The sequence below is a fragment of the Phodopus roborovskii genome, unplaced genomic scaffold (assembly GCF_943737965.1).
Source record: "Phodopus roborovskii unplaced genomic scaffold, PHOROB, whole genome shotgun sequence".
In the NCBI taxonomy this organism is placed as follows: Eukaryota; Metazoa; Chordata; class Mammalia; order Rodentia; family Cricetidae; genus Phodopus; species Phodopus roborovskii.
In genome coordinates this window covers 23,882,111-23,903,491 of record NW_026126563.1, presented here as the reverse complement: position 1 = coordinate 23,903,491, position 21,381 = coordinate 23,882,111, and the positions used below count along the sequence as shown (strand labels likewise).

Sequence of the window (21,381 nt, the reverse complement as noted above, 5' to 3'; positions counted from 1 at the left end):
TCTCCAGGATCAACTCAGTGTGGGCACTAATGCCCTTGCTGAGCCTGGCCAGTGACAGTGAGCAAAGAGGTCAGAGGACAACAGCTAACAGAGTGGTCTCAACCTCCAAAGGCAAAGAGCAGTGTTCATTCTAACACCAAGTTCTACTGAATCGAGTTGTAAGTCTCAGTAATGGTAGACAGTGTTGCGAAGAGAAACTTTAATGCTCCCTGGGGAAGAAATGCTAGGAAATTAACACTCTGGTGTTTCTGGGAAGCAGGTAAGTCAGGACACTCCACATTCTCTCAACACAGGGAGCACCTTAGATCCCACAGACAGGAAACTTGGAGAAGATAAATCCAAGGACTCATGCATCAGGTACACACCAAAGTTCACCTGTGATGAGGCAACAGTCACAAAACAAGCCACATTAGTTTAAAAGGTAAAATCATTTGTAGCATGCTTTTAATCCCAGCATTCCAGAATGTAGAGGCATGTGTTCATGCGTGTACGGGTGCACATGTGTGTATAAGGAGGCCAGAGGACAACTCTGGCTGTTGTTTCTTAGATGCCATCCACCTTGTGTATTGAGACAGGGTCGGTCTCTCATAGGTCTGTTGCTCAGCAAGTAGGGCAGGCTAGCTGGAAAGCCCCAGGAGTCTGCCTGTCTCTCCGTCCCAGCTTGGGGATTACAAGTATGTGGTTAAAGTGTCCAGCTTTTATTCTTTTTCTGTGTATGTGTGTGTGAGAGAGAGAGAGACAGAGAGAGACAGAGAGAGACAGAGAGAGAGCTCTTGAGCTTACACGGCATGCACATTCCAGGCTGAGTGTATTTATTTATTATTTTTTATTTGAGACAGGACTTCATTGTAATCCAGGTGACCTCAAACTCTATGTAACCATGGATGTCCTTGAGCTCTTCTGGGAATCTACAAGTTATCACCATACCCTGCTTCAGGAATGCTTTAATGCATCCTGACTGGAAGTCTCTGCAAAGTCCTAACAGAAGATGCAATGCTAAAAATAAGAGCTCCTAACGAATCAGCATACTAAACGCTCGGTTATAATCGAAAATCTGCAACACTGAGTCATTTTAACCCTGAAATGATGAGCTGCTGGGCTTGGTGTCATGAACTTTACTGAGCTCTCTCAGCAGATCCCCTCTACCCACTGAGCTATCTGACCTTTTCATGAGATCTCTGCGGTGAAGAAAATGGAAGATAGTGGAATGATTTTTTTTTTCCTTGAATTGGAACAGATGGGAACCAGACCTGGCTGTGTGCTAGGTGAGTGAACATCTACCACTGAGCCATATTCCCAGCCCCATTATTTTTATATTCCTTCTATCTTCAATAAGATCTGAGAACATCAAAATACTTACAACAAACAACAACCAACACTGGATGGCAAGGAAAGTAATCAGGAAGCACGGGCAAGCTTGGGACCTTGACTAGAGGAGCGTTGGCTTCCGGAAGCATAACAAACCTCCAATCAGTGTAGTTATGCGTGCTAGATCTTAAAACAGGTGCCTATAGGGCACACACACCTACCTTTCTCTGCCGGCTCTCAGAGAGCTTCTGGAAGACATCTTGGTTCCGCTGCCCCGTTTGCTGGTCGATACAGATCATCTGACACCTGTGACAAGGCCCCAGAACCTGGCAGAGAAGAAGGGAACTGTGGCCAGGCTGTCACACTTCACATGGTGGAATCACATACCTATGGCCAACCCTTGAGCCCCAAAGTGGCCCCTCTTTGCGCACTTTCTGGGGATGGCCCATGGGGTTGCTTGCTGAAAGGCTACCGCATAAGAGCAGTGGAAGAGAGGAGTGGATGACAAGGTTCCTAGAGGCAGGAGGGACCTGAGGAAGGAGCACTCAGAACCGCAAAGTCAAACAGAAGCCAGCCCTGAGCCTGGACCAGGGCACTGTAAGCTTTGCGCACCCACCATCCACATGGAGATTTAATAGGCAAAGGAAACGGAGGTAAAAACACCTCAACATGGACTGGTCCTCATACTGCTGACAGTATGGAAACTTGCACCTTAGACATCACATGCTATTGAAGATAACACATCTATGTGATGATTGCCATAAGAATTGAAATTAATCTACCAGGATCTGGGGCTGGGGCTCAGCGAGCTAGGTGCTTGCCCACATGCGTGAAGCCCCGGGTGCCATTCCAACACTACATAAACCAGTTGTGGCGACGCACACCTGCAATCCCAGCACTCAGAAGGTGGAGGCAGAGGGACCAGAGAGTCAAGTGCATCTTTAGCCATGCAGCAAATCTGATGCTTGCCTGAACTACATAATACTCTTTAAAAAAAAAAAAAAAAAAGAAAAAGAAAGAAAGAAAAATCAACCGGGCAGTGATGGCCCACACCTTTAATCCCAGCACTCGGGGAGGCAGAGACAGGCAGATCTCTGTGAGTTTGAGGCCAGCCTGGTCTACAAGAACTAGTTCTAGGACAGGCTCCAAAGCCACAGAGAAACCCTGTCTTGGAAAAAAAAAAATTCACAAAGGCCTTTAAATAAAATGGGGAAATACTCAGATTTTGTAACTGAAGCAGAAAGCAAAGAATATGTATATTTTACACATCTACAGATACACATACCTACATACCCCATACATAAATAAAAGTACATAAAATAACATCTGGCTGCTTGGCATAGGTCATATGGTATGAGAGAACTTTAGTAGTCATTGGCCATGTGCCTTTATATCTTTTATAACAAGAGGAAAAATATAAATATCAACAGAAGGTTTACATCTCAGCAGGAATGCGATTGTTCTTTTACTACACACATAAGATGTGAAAGTGTTTGTCTGGTTTTTTGTTGTTGTTGTTGTTTTTTAAGAAAAGAAAAAGAAAAACAGAGTCTTCATATGTTTCCCAGGCTGACTTTGAATGTCTGAACTCAAGTGGTCCTCCTTGGCCTCCTGAGCAGCTGGGACCACCATGTCAGTGACTAGGTTTCCTCATGGCCACTTGTGCCTCTGCTTATTTGTGGGTAACCACTGTTCACCAAAATTAGAAGCACTCACTAACATAGCTGAGCTTCAGCTTGTGCTCTAGTGTGCACGCTAGCCGATGGGCATCCATCCACTGGGAAGCAATGTCTGTGTAGTTCTGAGCTCCACCTCTCCAGGCCCTGTGAGTGGCAGAGAGTGCTGGGAAGAACAGCAGGTGCTTGTAGCACTTAGCTGAGCTGCATTTCTTCACCCAGCTGCTTAGCTAGATTTGTCCAGGAGTTCAGACGCTATTTGCAGGATGCCAAGCCCAGCCTGACACACCTTCATACGCAAATGGAAGCATTCACTGCTGGGGATGAGGCTCCTGAGGCCAGGGGCCACTTCAGCTCAGCTTCCCCTGGGAAAGAGCATCTCCCAAGAACTGGTAAGAGTGATGCCGGGAACCAACCACAGCCTCCAGACCCAGGCCAGTTTCTCCTCACAGAGAACACTTTGCATCAAAATCTAGTCATTTTGCTGAAAAGATCCTCAGGAAAGTCCTCAGATAGCAGGAGAGATGTTTGCAGATACCCTTTTATAAACACATACACATATACACACATTAAGCCTTTCTTAGTTTTCTTTTAGCTAGTATCCTTAAAAGGCATCTACTGTTATCAGTGCCTATTGAAAAATAAGTCAAATACAGACTGAATAACAGGAGAAACTCAGCTAAGCACCAGCATCCACACGCTGCACGTCCTGACTCTGGACTTGGTGTGACCAGCTGCCTCACTCCTGCTGCACCTCGACAGACTGTGCCCCCAAACTGTAAACTGAAATGAACTCTTCCTCCCTTAAGTTGCTTTTTCAGTAACTACATCAACCAGAAAAAGGAACCAATACAGCATCCCCATCCTCAGTTTCAAGAGGTACTACAGGGCTGAAGGTCACCCCAAACTGAGGTAGGCACCCAGCCATACCGCGACACCTTTTTAGGAAGCATGCTGCCATCTGAGAGGCCACCTGGGTCTCCTGCCATTACCTGGCACACAGTGGGTATCCTTTCATGTCAGTATATGAAGAGCTTCCTCCTCTTCCTCCTCCTCTTCCCCCTCCTCCTCACACTTCACAGCTGTCAGGATGAAAGCTTGGCCTGGCCTGTCTGAGTTGATGTTCTAGCTCTTTGAAGCCATGCAAACAATTCCTATTGTGCTATGAATGTCAAAGCCCCCACCTGGGGTGCTATTTTGACAAACTGTGGGCTCTGAGGAAGTGGGTCACTTGGGGTGGGCCTATAGCTGGCCCTGTTTCTTGATTGGTCTAGATATGAACAAGCAGCCTCACTGTTACCACCATATCTGAGAGCCATTCCCAACACAGTGCCTTCCCTACGTGATGGACTGTCTTTACCCTGAAGCCATGAGCCCAAGTAAACCTTTCCTCCCTCAAGATGCTTCTTGTCCGCTATTCAGTCCAAACAAGAGAAACAGCCGATATGTTGGCAATAATTTTTAGTGAATGTCTTAACCACACTCCTACTTGGATTTACTTTTTTAGATGGCACCAAACCTGAGTCCTCTTCGAGGGCAGCCATTGCTCTTAACCACCAAGCCATCTCTCCAGTTCCTATTGGGAATTTTTAAGGACCAATTTCCCCAAATGAGGTTGAGCTAACAGGTATGAGGTGGTGGTGACTTGGTGGCATCCAGTTAAAAACCACCTTTTCAAAGAGACTTTCCAGTCCCGTGGCAACTGCTGTAGCGCTCGGTACCAACAGCAGAAGTGTTCCAAGTGCTTATTTTATTAACTTAATGTTTTCCCATTTACCAACTGCATTGTATAGATGTAGCGTAATTTATTTAACCTTATTAATAACTCCATGTTAAGCACAGTTAGGGTGCTCCCTAATCTCTTACAATACTGCAATGCTTCAGTAAGCAATCTGACCACATATCTTTGCACACTTGCCTCAGTGTTGCCAGTAATAGTGGCTTTGCTCTGCTGGGGACTGAACCTAGGGTCTTGCTCACCCCAGGCAAGTGCTCTACCACTGAGTTACATCCCCAGCCTCTACTTGAGTATTTCTATGCAATGGTTTTCTTCAAAATAAAATTACTGGGCCAAAGAGATACATAGTTTAACTTTAGCTTGTCCCCATACATTAAAAATGTTAGCTAAAGAAAGCAAAGCATGCTGGTTCTTTTTTCTATGTATGGTCCCAAGCCCCCAGGAGACACAGATGCTGCTGTTATCAGGTGGCTTTCTGATAGTGAGCCTGGAGCAGTTTACTTTTCCCCCCTCTTTCCTCCTTCCTCCCTTTGGTCCTCCTTCCTCCTCTCCAAATATCTCACAAGGGATATTTAGTGCCTAACTCGGTGCCCAGCCGGTTGTGTCAGAGCAGATGTTCCCACAACAGCAGAGATTCAGTGATGGAGAATAAGAATGGAAGAGGATGTCAGCATACAGGACAATGATAGGAGAGACACTGCCAGAACCAGGCTTACAGGAGAGAAAAGAGAATGACTTTCAAAATGGTAATGCCTTGGTAAGAACTTACAAAGCTCAAGGGTAAGAAAGACCATCAGGTCCTTTTGCTGTGTCCCCCCCACCCCAGACCTGAGATCCACTGATGGCAACTTAGGTAACTGTTACTGCTTCTTCTGGGTGTTATACCAGTGTTCCACTGAAGCACAGAGCCTGAACCCAAGGCAGTCACGTGACAGCCAGGCTACACACCCTGCAGTTAGTAGGATCAGCTCATACCCACTGAAGAGCTGAGCACATTGTCCAGCCATGAGCCCTCCTCTACAGCCTTCAGCTAGTCCTTCTCTTCTGTCTACCTCCTCCAACTCTTACTCTCTGAGCACTGACTCAGCCAGGATGCTCTAGGTCTGGGAAAGAAGCAGACATGGTCCATACCATATATGCTCTGAGGGGACAATGCAGGCAGCATGCCAAAGAGAATCATATTACAAAGCAGCTTCTACCGAGGTGACCTCTAAAACCAATGTCCAGTAGCAACACAGCAAGTAGAAAGGGCAATGGAACATAGGCCTGAGGCAGGAGACTGGCTTGTCCCTGCATGAGGGAAGGCCAAGCTAGAGACAGAGAGATCAGCAGGCTCAGAGGCAGACCCCATGAGTTTGCCAGTCATGCGAGGAATAAAGATTTAGGGTGGAGTTTCCCTTCCATCTCTCATATATTTAAGACTCCTGCAAAGGCTTGTGCACCAGGAATGGATGACAATGATTGGCCTCTTACCGTAATCTCTTCCCCAGCTGCCATTAAGGGCAGAAGCCAGAATGGAAAAGAATGGGGAAGGAGTGGGGAGGAGGGAAGAGATGAAGGGGGAGGAGAGAGAATGTGGGAGGAGAAGAAAAGGAGAAGGGAGGAAAAAGTAGACTAAGCGGGGAAAGGAGGAGGGTGAGGAGGAGGAGGGAACAGGAAAATGGAGGGAGGAAGGGAAGGGAGAAGACAACTGCAGTGGAAGGCATCAAGGGGTCACTAGGCTTCTGAGTCTCCCCGTACACTGGAAAACCCAACATCATTAGAAAGGATGTGCTCCCATAGACACATGGATTCCCAGAAAGCAGACTTAAGCCCCAACATGATACACAGAAGACGAGTCAACTCCAGTTCTGGAGTTGAGATTAACAGTCACCGGCAACCTTTGGGGAAGGATAACCACCTCCTAAAACTTACCTGGAAATGCAAAGAGCCAACTGAGACCTCATCCCATTCCTCTTCTTCAAAAGCCCTGGCTCCCTTGGTAATGATATTGGCTCGGAAGCGGGAGACGAGATCTTTCACTGAGAATGACTCCTCTTTTCCATGCTCATCACTGTTTGGAGACCAAGAAGGGCAAGTAGAGGGAGATGGCCGATGCCCACACTGTTGTGACAATTCTACACGCTTGGCACTCAATTCCCGACTATGCCAGTTCTCCTCTGGCCTGAGGCCTCGATGGTCAGTAGAAAGTTCTCCCATCTGTTAGACACATCGACAGCCCCTCCCCAGGATATGGTCCCACCTCTAGGGAGAAGCCCACAGGAGGCAAATGGTGAACACATCTTAATTGAAGAAACCAGGTGAACAGAGTAAAAATGAATGAGTCTCCAGTTCTATAATGTGGGACAGGACACAGACGAACAAGAGCTGTCAGCGTTTGAACTACAAAGATCTGCTTAGCATGGGGACCACACTCTCTCCTGCAGGCTAGAACATAAGGAGAAAGGACCATAGAGGATCAGATTCTTTGTTTAATGAAACAGGGTCTCCCTATGTTAGGTAGGTTGGCCTCAAATAATAGCAATCCCCCAACTTCAGCATCCCAAGTGCAAGTACCATGATTATAGCCATGCACCACCAGGCCCAGCTTATATCATTCCTGTTTGAATGCTTTGTTTATTGCCACATGCTTCTACAAAATGGCCTTCTGTGTTCCCATACACCCCAGTCCCTTCAGAGGAATACACTGAACACAGCTTGTAAAAGTTCTCCAATGCAGGAGCCCACACTATGTAAAAGAATGAGCCTAACTAAGTGTAAGATATCTAAATAAGGATGACTTCAGTCAGATTGGCCCACTTGACATATAAGTGGGGTGTGGTCCCTTCTTGATCTGGGATCACTCGGGGGCGCACATCTGAGCTTTTTGCACTTTGTATACTTTAACAAATTCCTAGAATGTCTAAGTTGCTATAGCTAGGAAGTGGCAGGAGAGAGTCACTGCACGTGACAGAATGTGCTCTGGGGAATAGAGCTGAGTGGGCTGGTGTAGAAGGATTGTCAAGGGTTGTGACAGCCCTTCTGAATGGCAGGGGTCACATATGAGCCAGGGACTGTGTCTAAGCCCAGCTTCACTGAAACTTATACAACATCTCCAGGAACCTGAGAGGACTGTAGTTTTTAGTCCTTTGATTCTGAATTTACCTTCAAAGCTGGCATAAACTCCTTTGTGTTTTGTGAAAGGAAAGGTTTCTTGTCTGACAGCTATTGTGTCAACTTGCAAATGGAGGAGCCCATAAATCTACATGTAGACACTGAGAAACATAAGCCCTGGCTCAGAGTCTCTTACCTATGACATCATCATTCGGGGACAGCCAGCTAGCTCTCATCTATGACATCATCATTCAGGGCCGGCCAGCCTTGCTCTAAACCAGCTGGTGGGAAGCACATGCCCTGCTGGTAGGAACCGGGGTCAGAGCAAGCCTGTCTTCTCCAACCTTCCACACTGAGGACCCACTCTTTCCTGTTCTGGAGGGGCCCCCTGGTTCTGAGAAAATTCAGAACACCAGAAACGCCAAAGCTATGTTACAATTTTGCACCTGAGGAAGACAAACTTAGTCCATGTCCAGGGAGCCCTAATGTGTGTTCTCACAAAAGACTAGAAACTCCAACAGCCAATCTTGGATGAAGATCAAGGAGAGTCCCGTAGCCCCCTTTCAGCTGTATTTGTAGGTGTTCAAGGTGTGAACGTGTGTGCACAAGACCACACACACACATGATGTATCTGGAGTGCATACCTACCTCCCCGGCCTGACAACTAAGAACGAGAAGCCTTTCTATCATGGCTGGATGACTTTCCCTAATCAATTGCCTGGCTACCAGACCTGAGTTTCCTCTAAGGAAGAATCCAGGAGTTGGTATGATCAGAACTCCCCAAGAATTGAGACAGTATCCTAAAAGTAACTGGGCTCTCAGGAGAGTGCTGCGTGGAGCGAGCAGCCAGGGACACTGGGTCTGAAGGTGTGTCTTACAGACAAAACGTCCTTGTAATCCCTCTCAAACACTTCTATCACTGCTCCTCGTGTGAAGTAGGGCAGGGATCCTAAGAGACAGGGACAGTAGGAGGGTAGGCGATGAAACCAGGTCAAGCTGGTAACAAATTAAAACAAGGTATAGAAATAGAATAATTAAAACCAGAGCTGAGGTTGTCCATGCTTCATGAGAGTATCAAGAGAGGCCATGGAGGATACTATAGTCTCGACCTTAAGTATCCCCCAAAGGCCCATGGTGGAAGTGGGATCCCGTCATTGTACCACTAGAAATGGTGTCTGTTTCACTGGAGACTTGTCCTCAGAAGTAACTGTGGGTGTCCCAGCTCTTCTCTGTTCTCACACCATGTACTCCTGCTGTGATCTGCCACAGTAGGCCCTGAGAAACAGGGCCACCAATCTTCAAGGACACCCCCAGAAGACATGCATTGTCTTTACAAGTTGATTGTCCTAAGCCTTTGCTACAGCAATAGTAGGCTGGTTGACAGAGGCAGTATATGAGGCCACTCAGAATTGTTAACAGGAACTGGGGCTGAGGGGAGGGCTTGGATGGTAAAATGCTGTGCACAGAGGACCTGAGTCAATCCCCAGCACTCATGTCAAAAGCCTTGCTTGGTGGCACCCACTTGTAATCCCAGTGCTGGAAGAAAGGAAGGAAGGGAGGAAGGGAGGGAGGGAGGGAGGGAGGGAGGGAGGGAGGGAGGGAGGGAGGGAGGGAGGGAGGGACGCAGGCAGGCAGGCAAACAAGAATTTCCCACAGGGTTTGCTGACTTCACTGGACTTCATTTCTCACTTGTAACTTAAGGGTCTGGACTCACCAACTTCCAGATCTTTCCTTCCCAGGTGGGTACCAGGCCCCCCCATGAGCAAAGGGTTATATGTGCCTCCTGGCCCCAGGGAAAGGGTCTAACCTGGCATTCAGCTGCTGCTGAAGCTCCAGAACACTCGAAGTGTTCACCAGCAGATACTGCGCTTCGTTCACCAGGGATAGGGTGGCGGCAGGGTCAGCCGAGTGCCCTGAAGGGAAGCATGGAAAGAGGGGTTGCTTTCAGGCAATGCTGGTGGCTCTCCTTCCCAAGGCCCATGGTTTCCAAGGGCAGATACCTTCCACAAGGGAAAAAAAAATATCAACGCCGGGGAAAGCTAGAATGTTCTAAGCATGGCTCAAACCTCGGCAAAGACAGAATGAAGAAGGAAAAACACACTGTACATGCTGAGGACCTGAGTCCATTCCCAGCACCCATGAAAAAAAGCCCTTCTTGGCGGCACCCACTTGTATCCCAGTGCTAGTAATCCTAGAGCATACTAGGCCCCTGCTTCCAGAGACGATAACAATAGAACACTGAAGTAAATGTATTCCGACAAAGAGTTTTGTTTTTGCAGCAGGGTCTTGTTAGGCTGGTCTCAAGTTCACAAACCTTCTGCCTCTACCTCCCCATGTTATAGGAAGGCATGTTCCACCACACTCACAGACAATTCTTAGAAGCAACAGTGCAGGCCTACAGTGAACCCTGCCTGCCCTGGTCAAGACAGAGAGGCATGCAATGTGTGTAAGCTTTCAAACGGCTTCCATCAGTTATATTAATGTATACATACATGCATATGTACATATGTACGTGTATTAATTCATATGGATGTTAGCCTACATGGCCATGGAGGCCAGAAGAGAGCACTGGATCACCTGAGACTGAGTGGCAGATGGTTGTGGGCCCCCATGTGGGTGATGGAAATTGGACCTGGGTTCTCTGGAAGAGCACAGCCAGAGCTCTTTTTTTTTTTAATTCTTTTATCATAAGTTACATCCCAATTGCCGTCCCCTCTCCCCTAATCCACTCCTCCTCTGTCTCCCTTCAGAAAAGGACAGGCCTTTCAGGGATATCAACTAAACATGGCATATCAAGTTGCAATAAATCTAGTCACCTCCCCTCATGTTAAAGGCAACTCAGTAGGAAGGAAAGGGTCCCAGAGGCAGGCAAAAGCATCAGAGACAGCCCCTGCTCCCACTGTTAGAAGTCCCACAAGAAGACCAAGCTACACAACCATAACACACATACTGAGCCTAGCTCAGACCTATGTAGGTTCCCTGGTTGTTAGTTTAGACGCTGAGTCCCTATGAGCCCAGGTTATTGATTCTGTGAGTTTTCTGGTGGTTTCCTTGACCCCTCTGCAGCCAGTGCTTCTTACCACTGAGTCATCTTACAGCCCCACAAAGGCCTTCTATAACTAATGAGAGAGAGAGAGAGAGAGAGAGAGAGAGAGAGAGAGAGAGAGAGAGAGAGAGAGAGAGAGTCAGTCTTTGGCAATAAAGCAAAGAGGAAACTCCAGCAGCCAGTGGGTTTGCATATTGTACTTACAGAGAAATAAACAGAAGATTCAAAGCTACTGAAAAGGGGGGGAAACTATGGAAAGAAACTGTGAGATTCTTTTGTTTTTATCTAAGCTGTTGATAAAACAGCTGGCTAGTCCAGGGTTTAGGTAACATCTTCAAACATGCACACTGTGGTCTCCAAGTCCCATTCCATCTGCCCCCTTTGGTCTGCCTTGGAAAGGGGGGGGGGGACTTCTCATCCTTCTTAAAGGGCCAGCTCCCCTGTTGCAAGGGAAAGGCCCACTGCCCCTGGGACTGACAACCTCCAACATAGCAAACAAAAGTCTCATTCAGACCCTAAAGCTGCAGCTGGAGAAATAAAAGTCTCCACAGCCCGGGCAAAAGACCCTCCCACAGGTCAGCGGCAGCCCAGTCCTTCCCTGGCTATGGAACTGGAGGACCTAATTAAGCTGTCAAGTGACAGACATGAAAAGCATTTCATGTTAGAACCCTGTGCTCTGGTCACTGACCTCAGAAGAAAGGCCTGAGTGACAGTGTGCTAGCCAAGATCCCTTCTTTCCCAGCTCTTCTTGATTCGTGAGGTTTCCCAGAAATGAGTGGTGCTGAGCGCCACCAGGTCTGTCTGTAAATGACAGCCGCTCTCAAATGTGGGCACCAAAGGAGATCCCAGGACAGCCAGGACTACACAGAGAAACCCCGTCTCAAAAGAGAGGGAGGGAGGGAGAGAATTCCAAGATTTGTGCTTTATTTCCAAATAATTATTTTTCAAAATATATTATAGGTGTATGTTGTTTTGATTGACTAGCCACTGTTAAAATGTAAGAACTTAATCCACAAGAAATTTCCTAACCCTTAGACCCAGATGGTCTAAGCAAACTTCAAAGTCTTTATATATGTTTCTGGTTTTTTTTTGTTGTTGTTGTTGTTGTTTTGTTTTTTGGTTTTTTTTTAGTTTTATAGAGATATGAGATGGCCAACAAGAGACTTCTATGTATAAAATAATTCTAAGACAAGATTCCACTGAAGAAGAAAAATGAAACACAAGTCTAAAATGGAAAAGGGGAGAATTAAAATGCAGGCATGGTGGCACATATTTAATCCCAGTACCTGGCAGGCAGAGGCAGTCCAATCCTTGAGTTCATGGCTAGCCTGATCTACAAAGCTAGTTCTAGGACAGCCAGGAATACATTGAGAGAAACAGTTGTTGGAAAAAAAAAAAAGCTGACTGTGGAAGCATATATCTTTAATCCCAGCACTCAGGAGACCAGGAGACAGAGGCAGGAAGATCTCTATGAATTTGAGGCCAGCCTGGTCTACAGAATGAGTTCCAGAACAGCCAGGGCTGGGAAATGACTCAATGGATAAAGTGCTTGCCATGTAGGCATGAGAGCAAAGTTCAGATTGTCAGGACCGGTGCATGCCAGATGCAGTGATGTGCATTTGTAATTCCTGTATATGTAAGGTGAGATAGGAGGCAAAACCTAGGAGTTTGAGGTCCGTAAAGGACCAAGTGACCCTCTGCCTTAAGCAACGTGCACGTGCACATGAACACACACACACCATACACATACACTATACACAATATGCCACATACATACACTTGCACACACACCATATACAGTACAACATACATACATACACACACACACACACACACACACACCATGTACACATTGAAAAGACATACATACATACCTATACAAACACATACAGATACATTCACATACTCATGTATTTTAATGAAAACTCATGAAATTTAAATTGCTATAGCATTAAGATGATTATCACAGCACCGAAATAGCTATGGCCATGTTGGAAAAAAAATCCTGGACAAGATTTAACTCAAAATAACACTAAGTAAAAGGTGCTGAGGCTGGAGAGGATGGCTCAGCAGTTCCAGAGAACCCAGGTGCAATTCCCAGGCCTCACACAGTGGCCAACAACTGTCTCTAATTCCAGTTCCAGGGGATCTGATTCCCACTTCTGCCCTCTAAAAGCACTGCACATACATGATGCAGTCAGACATTTGTGCAAACAAAACACAGACATACATGTAAGCACATAAAACAAAAATCAATAAAATGGTCTATAGATACTATCTTTTGCAACTGTTTAAAATACCTTCAACCCCTTAAATGAAAATATAAAAATATTCTGGGGAATAAAGAAACTTATTTTCCCCCTAAAGTATCCAAACACAAAACTTGTAGGAGGCCAGCCAGACCCAGGGAGCTCCGCGCTGGACCTGGCATCCTGGAAGCCGCCCCTGGCATCCTGGAAGCCTCCGTAAGCCCCACTCTCCTGTTGATTCCACATCGTGCAGGCCACAGGCCTTTTCTCTCTTCTCTTCCACTGCCAATGCTGCAGCCAGGCCTGCTTCCTTCTTCCCTGGGTACCAGCTGTGGTTCTATGTCCCCATGTCTCCTACTATGATGTGGCTGTACCCTAAGCCTCAAGAGAGGTCACAAAATTCTCATCTTAGAACCCTGCAGTGTGCCGTACAGCCACAAGATGAAGTCAGGAGCCAGTTGCGCTGGGAATCTACTTTCTGGACTGAGTGTGACCCATGCAGAATAACTAGGGCTCCACCCTTTAGTACTCCATCCCAGGATGATACCTTTTCCAGGTGTCTTCCTTGCATTTCGCTGGAAGTTGGGACTTTGCTTGATTAAACGACATGGACGGCCAAAAAACTTTGACAGCCATCTTGAAACATTTTCTCCACAATCATAAGTATTTACCCTGGCCAAACAAACAAACAAAAACCATGACTTTTTATGTAGCAATTCTTTGAATAATCATTCAAATAGACAATAGTCAAAGTAAAATAAGAACATAAAATAAAACATTGCAAAGTTCCCATTGACATACAGCCTAAAACAGCAGATGGCTTGGAAAGCTACAGGGATCTCTCTCAGTCCCAAGAAAACCTGAGATATGGAGCTCATGGGAGGCTGCCAGAGCTGACCAAAGTTTTACAGACCCTCCCAAACAATCTTCTTTGTATTAAAGACTGGCACTGGGGAGCACAAAGCTCAGAGTTTGAGGCTTCTGAAGTGATATTTTGGTGTAATACGGTCTTATACCCAGAATCATGCCCTGGTTTTTACAAGTTGCCTGATGGAATTTTTCTCACAGTAGGATCATAGGAGCTGATGTATTTCTTTCACAGAACTGAATGTTGTGTCTATACAGTATTGATGTGTGAGTAAATCTATTGATCTGGTGTTTAAATTGTGGAATCTGGAGCTGGAGACATAGCTCAATTGCTAAGTGCATTTACTGCTCTTCCAGAAGACCCGAGTTCAGTTCCCAGAGCTCACATGACAGCTCACAACTGTCTGTGGCTCCAGCTCAGGAGGTTCTGATACTCAATTCTGACTTCCAAGGGCACCAGGAAGGCATGACGTATAGCTGGAGACTAAACACTCATACACATGAAATAAAACAAAACTCCGAAATGCTCTAGACTCTAAAAATGTCTATCACCAAGATTTAAGGTCACATTCTACCTTGGGATCACAATATCTTAAGGTTACAAAGTATATATTGTTTTTTAAAAAAACTGAAATTTTACTGGGAGAAATAGCTGGCACCTTTTCCAGGAATACAGGGACCAAGAAACCATTTTGTAGCGCTTGCCCTATGCTTTCAGGGATCACACCAAGATCCCAGTCATCATGCTGGATCTCTGAGAAGAAGTGCCTCCAACCCCCACATGTCTGATGAGCATTATTAACCAGAACACTGAGTTCATCTCAGCTGCAGCCAAATGAAATTGATGACCTTGCTAAAAACAAAAACAAAAACCTGCACATATTCTAGACAGGCAAGACTGCTCAGTGGACTAAGGCACTCACTGCGAAGCCTGACAACCTGCGTCAATCCCCAAAATCCACATAGCAGTGGAAGACAACCAACTCTTAACAAGTTTTCCTCTGACCTCCATACACATGCCATGGCGCGCACGCGTGCGCACACACACGCGCACACACACACACACACACACACACACACACACACACACACAAATAATGAAAATAATTGCACGCATCCCTATGTGAATGAAGTTCTTCCTATCAGGTTTGTTTAAAACAATTTGGGAAAAACATTTGCCTGAAAATCACTGTCCTGATGAAAATGTACTGGAATGGATACTTAAATTGTCAAATTTTAATTGTTACAAATACTACTAGCAAGAAGATGTAGCTTGTGCTCAGTACTTCAGCCACCAAGATGAGAGATATGCAATTGGCCATCAATGTCACATTAGCACCTTCCTCTTATTTCTTAGTAGTATACCAATTAAAGTGTTACAGCTGGAGCTGTATGGCTACCTCTGACTAGCACCTTGATTGGAATAAGAACACTGGGACATTAGTGGATCACTCTTTAAGCATTCCTGTGAGGGTGCTTCCATGAGGGTGCTTCTAGAGAGATCAGATGAGTGCAGGAAGATACACCCACTGTCTGGTGTAAAAGGGGGATAGGAGAAACTATGCAACAGCTACTTTCCCCTTTCTCTGCTTCTACCTGTCAAGATATGACTGAGCTCCCTTAAACTCTGGATGCCACTGCCTGCAACCATTTCTGACACCAATCCTTCCCAATCCTGAGCAACCAAACCCTCAAACCTTGAGCCAAAGTAACCCCACTACATAGCTCTTCTCTAGTATTCGGTCACAGCACTGAAAAAGTAACTGACAGTCATCTGAGCTCTGTTTGGATGTAGCTGTAACAAACCCCGTCATGACTTGGTTGACTAAATTCACAGCAGTTACAGAGAAAACACATTTGTTATTCATGTAGTACCACCATCTACTGAACATACCTGTATTTCTTTCCATCAGAAGGTTTGCAATAATTAATAGATAATCCATAGTCCACAAGTTACAGGTGGGTATGCATGTTTGCATGTGGGGTATACATATATGTGTAGGTACATGAGTATATATGTGTCTATATGGAGGCCAGAAGTCAAACTGAGGTATCATTCCTCAGGAGTCATCCACTTTTATTTCTTTAAAAACTTCAATTTGTTCATTCTATGTCCCTTTTTAAGATTTATTCATTTTATTTTATGAACCTGAGCATTTGCCTGTGTGCATGTACATACACCACCTATATGCCTTGTGTGTGCTGAACTCAGAAGATGTCAGATGGCCTGGGACCATCTGACTGGAGTTCTAGATGATTATAAACCATCATGTGGGTGCTGGGAGCCAAAGTCAGGTCCCTTGAGAGAAGCAAGTGTTCACTACTGAGCTATGCTCCAGCCGATGGTTTTTGTAGCAGAGTCTCTCCTGGAACCTGGGACTCATCAATTTGGCTAGACTTGCTGGCCAGCAAATGCCAGGAATCACCTGCCTCCTCCCTCCCCAGGCTGGGATTACAAGGGTATAACATTACTCCCAGCTTGTTCCTCATACTTGAATGGCAAGCACTTTATTGATCTAGCTGTCTCCTGGGCTCCTGCTTATTATATACAAGTCTCTAGTGAGCTGTGTGTAGTTCCGTGTTTTATTGAGGGAGAAGGTTGGTTGGTATTAGCTTGGACGGGTTTTTCATGATTGGAAAAATTGTCATTCCATGTTCTTAGGTGTAGGTCACAAGAGATACAGATGCTCTAGAGCCCAAACTTTCCTGTTGAAAGTGAGACTCATGGGGGCAGGAAATAAGCCTTAGGAGCAGAGCATGACAGGCAGAGAGAACAGCAAAGACAGACTCGGAAATGGTTAGGTGTGAAGGAAGGTGTGAAGGGTGGAGTGGGCAGCAGACAGAATGGGAGTGGAAGGAGATGCCCTGCATAAGTTACTCCATGTGTGTTACCTGCCTCAGGGCCTCACCTGTCTGCGCACACTCTGCTCTGGCAGATCTGAGCCGGTTCACCATCTTCCTCAAGAGGCACTGCTATAGGCTCCATCCCTATTGAACAGAAGGTAGAGACAAACTGAGCACTGCACAAAAGGAGAGTCTGTGCAAGTGAATGCTCAGTGTTATGAAACACATCGATTTTAATGACCCTGGGATTTGGTTCGATGAGGAAAGTGGCCGGCTCTTAGGAACCAATAGCACAGATTTTTCTTCCTCCCTATCAGTATTATAGTGTGTGCTTCTAGGAGCTTCCAGGCAGGACATCAACACTGGGCCATCACACCCACAGTCCCCAGCACACTCTACGAATTGCTTTGATAGATTTCTCTGTTCTATGAGTCTCTGCCTTCTGAAGCCATTCTGTCAGCCACCTGAAAGCATTTAGAGACAGACAGCCAGTATAGGGTCATACCGCCCCAAAGGCATCTGACCTCATCTGGTCTCAGAAGCTCAACAAGGGTCAGGCCTGCTTGGCACTCACATGGGAGAAATGGATAGGATGGTACTGTAAAGACACTGACAGAGGGTCAGATTAGATTCAAACATCAACAATCATTACTGCTTTAAAAAGCTCCACTTATGGGATTGGAAAGGCATTCCAATGTTCTTCAATTGTTACAGACACCACACATACACAGGACTAACATATGTGTGCTATAGCTTAAATAATAGCATATTAGTATCCTAGGTACATGAATTTGAACAAAAATTATACAGTAAAAACAGGCTATACTTCAACATCACTAATTTAAAAATAAAAAAATGATCAACATGATATTATCTTGATACTATCTAGTCAAAGCCAGCAAAATATTAAGGCATATCACCACATAATATTTTTTTCCTCAAGGCATCAAGGATAATTCAGGACAAGATAATCTACCAACTTAATATACCAGAGATGATAAGACCTAAGCATATCATATTGTGTCAAGTGTCTTCCAAGACCACTTATGTGGACAAGATGTAGAGTGTCCACATCTGTCTGAGACAGAGGACAGTAAGGCAGAACAGCACAGGAGTCCCTTGGGAAGAGGCAGGCAAGCCGCTCCCATTGGGGCCTACTACCATCTCCCCCACGCTATGAAAGTGTCTCAGTGAAAGAGAGAGGGAAGTTTCTGCTCCAGGGAGCTCTTCCATGGCAGAGCAGAGAGGACCCTCTGAGACCACCCATGGCCCTCAGGGCTTTTCAGTCCATTGGCAGCTATAATCTGGTCAGGCTACTGGTATGTTATCTCGTATTGTAGAAGCCAAGAAACAACTACAGAGGCTGGAAAGGTGCATCCCAAGGCACTGGGAACCATGAGACTCAAGCAAGAAAGACTTTTTTTTGTTTGGTTGGCTTTTGGATTTTTTGAGACAGGGTTTCTCTGTCCTGGCTGTCCTGGAACTTTGTTCACAGAGTTCCACCTGTCTCTGCCTCCTGAGTGCTAGATTAAAGGCTTGCGCCACCACCACCTGGCAAAACATGATTTTTAAGTGTCATTCTTCTATTCAAAAAAACTAAATGAATAAACATTAAAACTTAAAACTCCGGGAGGCAGAGGCGGGCACATCTCTGTGAGTTCGAGGCCTGCCTGGGCTATAGAGTGAGGGCCAGGACAGCCTCCAAAGCTATACAGAGAAGCCCTGTCTTGAAAAACAAAAAATAAATAAATAAATGAATAAATAAAAATAGAAATAAAACTTAGCATTGCCCAAAATAAGCAATAACTCAGACATCCTTCAGTGAACAGATGGACAAATGTACTTTATTACATCCACACCCAGACACACTGCTCAGTAACATGAAGTTACATGTAGCATTACATGCAGGACTTAGGTGGATCCCAAAACTAACCTAGTAAGTGAAAGAAGCTGTTTCTAAAGTTTACATGCTGCACAATGAGCTTGATTCCACAGTCGTTTTTATCATCAGACATTAAGGTTTGGGAAAGGGAAACTACCCAGCAGTAGCACCATGAACATCCCCTGGGATGATGGGCTCTTCTGTACTTGTGCTGAGGGGTGATTGCCCAAATATGTACAAGAACTAAAATTCATACCATAGCACAAAGGGTCCCTGTCAGAATTCCCTTTGTAACTCTACAATATTGACCTATTGGTTTAAGGAAAACTCAACCACAGAACCAGAAATAACACAGGCAAGAAACAAAGTCATAAAGGTATGGCTGTAGAACATCATGAAAGTTCAGTCACAGCTGGGTGGAAAGTTGTGATATTCTATAGGTGGAGAAGGGTAAGATACAGGTCAGGGATGTATATATACACATGCCTGGGATCTTAGAGATGTGTGTGTGTGTGTGTGTGTGTGTGTGTGTGTGTGTGTGTGTGTAGATAGAAAATTATCATCATTACCATTGGCTCAGTGGGTAAAAGTGCCTAAAACCCAAGTCTGAGGCCCTGAGTTTGATCCCGAGAACACACATCAAAAGCTAGAGAGGTGGCATGCATCTGTAATCTCCGCACACTTACAAGGAGACGGGAAGAACAGACAGGAGAATGAGACGCTCCGGGGCCAGCTAGCCTGGAGTACACAACGCAGCAACAGAAAAAAGAGAGACCTTGTCTCAAGAAAAAGTGGAAGGAGAACTGACTCCCTTGAGTGGCTCCCTGGCGTCCACACGCACGCCATAGCACATGGGCACCCAAACTCACACACACCATGATTTTTAAAAGACACAGGAGGAGATAATCTTAAGAAATTAAGCCAGGGGCTGCAGAGATGGCTCAGTGCTTAAGAGCACTAACTGCTCTTCCAGAAGGCCTGGGTTCAGCTCCCAGCACCCACAGGGCAGCTCACAACGGTCTGTAACTCCAGTTCCAGGGGACCTGAAACCCGTGGCAAAACACTAATGCACATAAAATAAAAGTGAAAAGAAAGAAAGAAATTAAGCCAAATGTTAAAATGTGTTAAAACCGGATGGCGGAGTTGTGTGTTACATTATTTTCTGCCTCTATGGTGGCAAACACTGTAACCCTAAACCACACGTAGCTATTTAGATGGACTAAAATTTAGTAAGTTTTGAAATTCAGTTTTGGCATCTTCTGACTCATTTGAGGACTCAATGGCCATATATGACCAGCAACTGCTAAACTGTACAGTGTAGATGCCGAACACTCCCATCATCATACAAAGTGCACCGGACAGAAGTGGCTGCACTCTCCTGTAGGTGGATGGCTCGAAACGAAAACCAAGAGGAAAGAACCAAAGCTTAAAATACAAAGCATGATGGGTAAAAGAAGAAATGCAAGTGTCAGAGCCCTACAGTCCCGGGCTTGTGTAACCTCTTACTTCCGACAAGTTTCCCAAAATAAAAAGAACACACACTTGTTGCTATCTCTCCTGGACATCATTTCATTTACTTGGAAATTATGTTTGCCTTTCGTAAAGGGAGACATCGATCTGTTTGGTTTGGTTTGGTTTGGTTTTTAACCTGAGAATGAAAGTTGTCCCCAGTGGTCACTCTGTGGAAATGAACCCTTTTCACACCTTTAGCTTTGATGACCATGGTCCTCTGCTGCAGGTCGATGAAGGGCTGGATCAGGCAGAGCCGCGGCTCCTGCTTCTGGCTCAGGCAAATGCCATTGTGATTCACAACCATCCAGCCCCGGTCATACAGCAGCCCTTTGCTCCCTACAGGCCATGTGGTCACCTAAACAGAAGTAAAGGGTTTAGGCCAGGGCTCCTCAAAAACCACATCATTCCACAAATAAAGTTGCTTCCGTGAATTCAGCTCATGCTCTTGAAGGATGGGGGGGGGGGGGACACACAACAGAGATAGCTTTGCAAAGGCGTGGGAGTGAGAGAACTTCCCTTCCACTGACCGGGCAAGACACGTGCATGCAAAACCTTCGGAGTGTAGGATCTACAGTAGCAATGCTCTGTCTTACACCAAGACTAGCATCCCTCCCCATAGGCATCCACTGAACACGACTTCTGTATTGCCTTCCAGCTGCAGTGGACGCTGGTTCAGGTGTCTCCTAACACTACAGACATGTGACTATACCAAAACTGTCACCGAGTTGGCCCACTTGAAATATGTTAAGTTTTCTTGCTGCCCTAGTTTCAATTGCTATGACAAATACCCTGACCCAAAGTAACTTCGGGGAGGAAAGGGTTTGTTTGGCTTACAAATCCACGTCACAGCCCATCTTTGCTGGGAAGTCACAGAAGCAGGGGCTCCAGGAGATTGTGTCACATCCAGTCAGAACAGAGCGAAATAAATGCAGCCATGCAGATTGCTTGCTCGCTGCTGTGATAGCTCAGCCAGCTTTCTTTGCTCTCACACAGTGCAAGGCCCTGTCCATGGAATGGTTCTGCCCATACTCAGAGTGGATTGTCTCCCCTCAATTAACAATGAAGACATGCCCTCAGGACAACCTGATCTAGATAACTCCTCACTCAGCACACCCCTCCCCAGATAACTCTAGTTCATATCAAGCTGGTAATAAAAATCAAACAGC

At 45.7% G+C, this 21,381-nt stretch overlaps 1 protein-coding gene across 1 annotated transcript in view; it reads right to left on the bottom strand.

Annotated features, from left to right (window-relative positions):
- Positions 1–204: 204 nt before the first annotated feature.
- The window catches only part of Mocos (molybdenum cofactor sulfurase), a 49,305-nt gene continuing 28,128 nt past the window's right edge, over positions 205–21,381 (bottom strand). The window contains exons 9-15 of the mRNA XM_051201977.1: positions 20,408–20,570; positions 16,887–16,965; positions 13,658–13,782; positions 9,623–9,728; positions 6,637–6,775; positions 1,530–1,634; positions 205–375 (exon numbers count right to left, since the gene is read on the bottom strand). Of these exons, the coding sequence (XP_051057934.1) occupies positions 265–375; positions 1,530–1,634; positions 6,637–6,775; positions 9,623–9,728; positions 13,658–13,782; positions 16,887–16,965; positions 20,408–20,570 (828 nt within the window). The 3' untranslated portion in view covers positions 205–264. The remainder of the gene's footprint in view (positions 376–1,529; positions 1,635–6,636; positions 6,776–9,622; positions 9,729–13,657; positions 13,783–16,886; positions 16,966–20,407; positions 20,571–21,381) is intronic.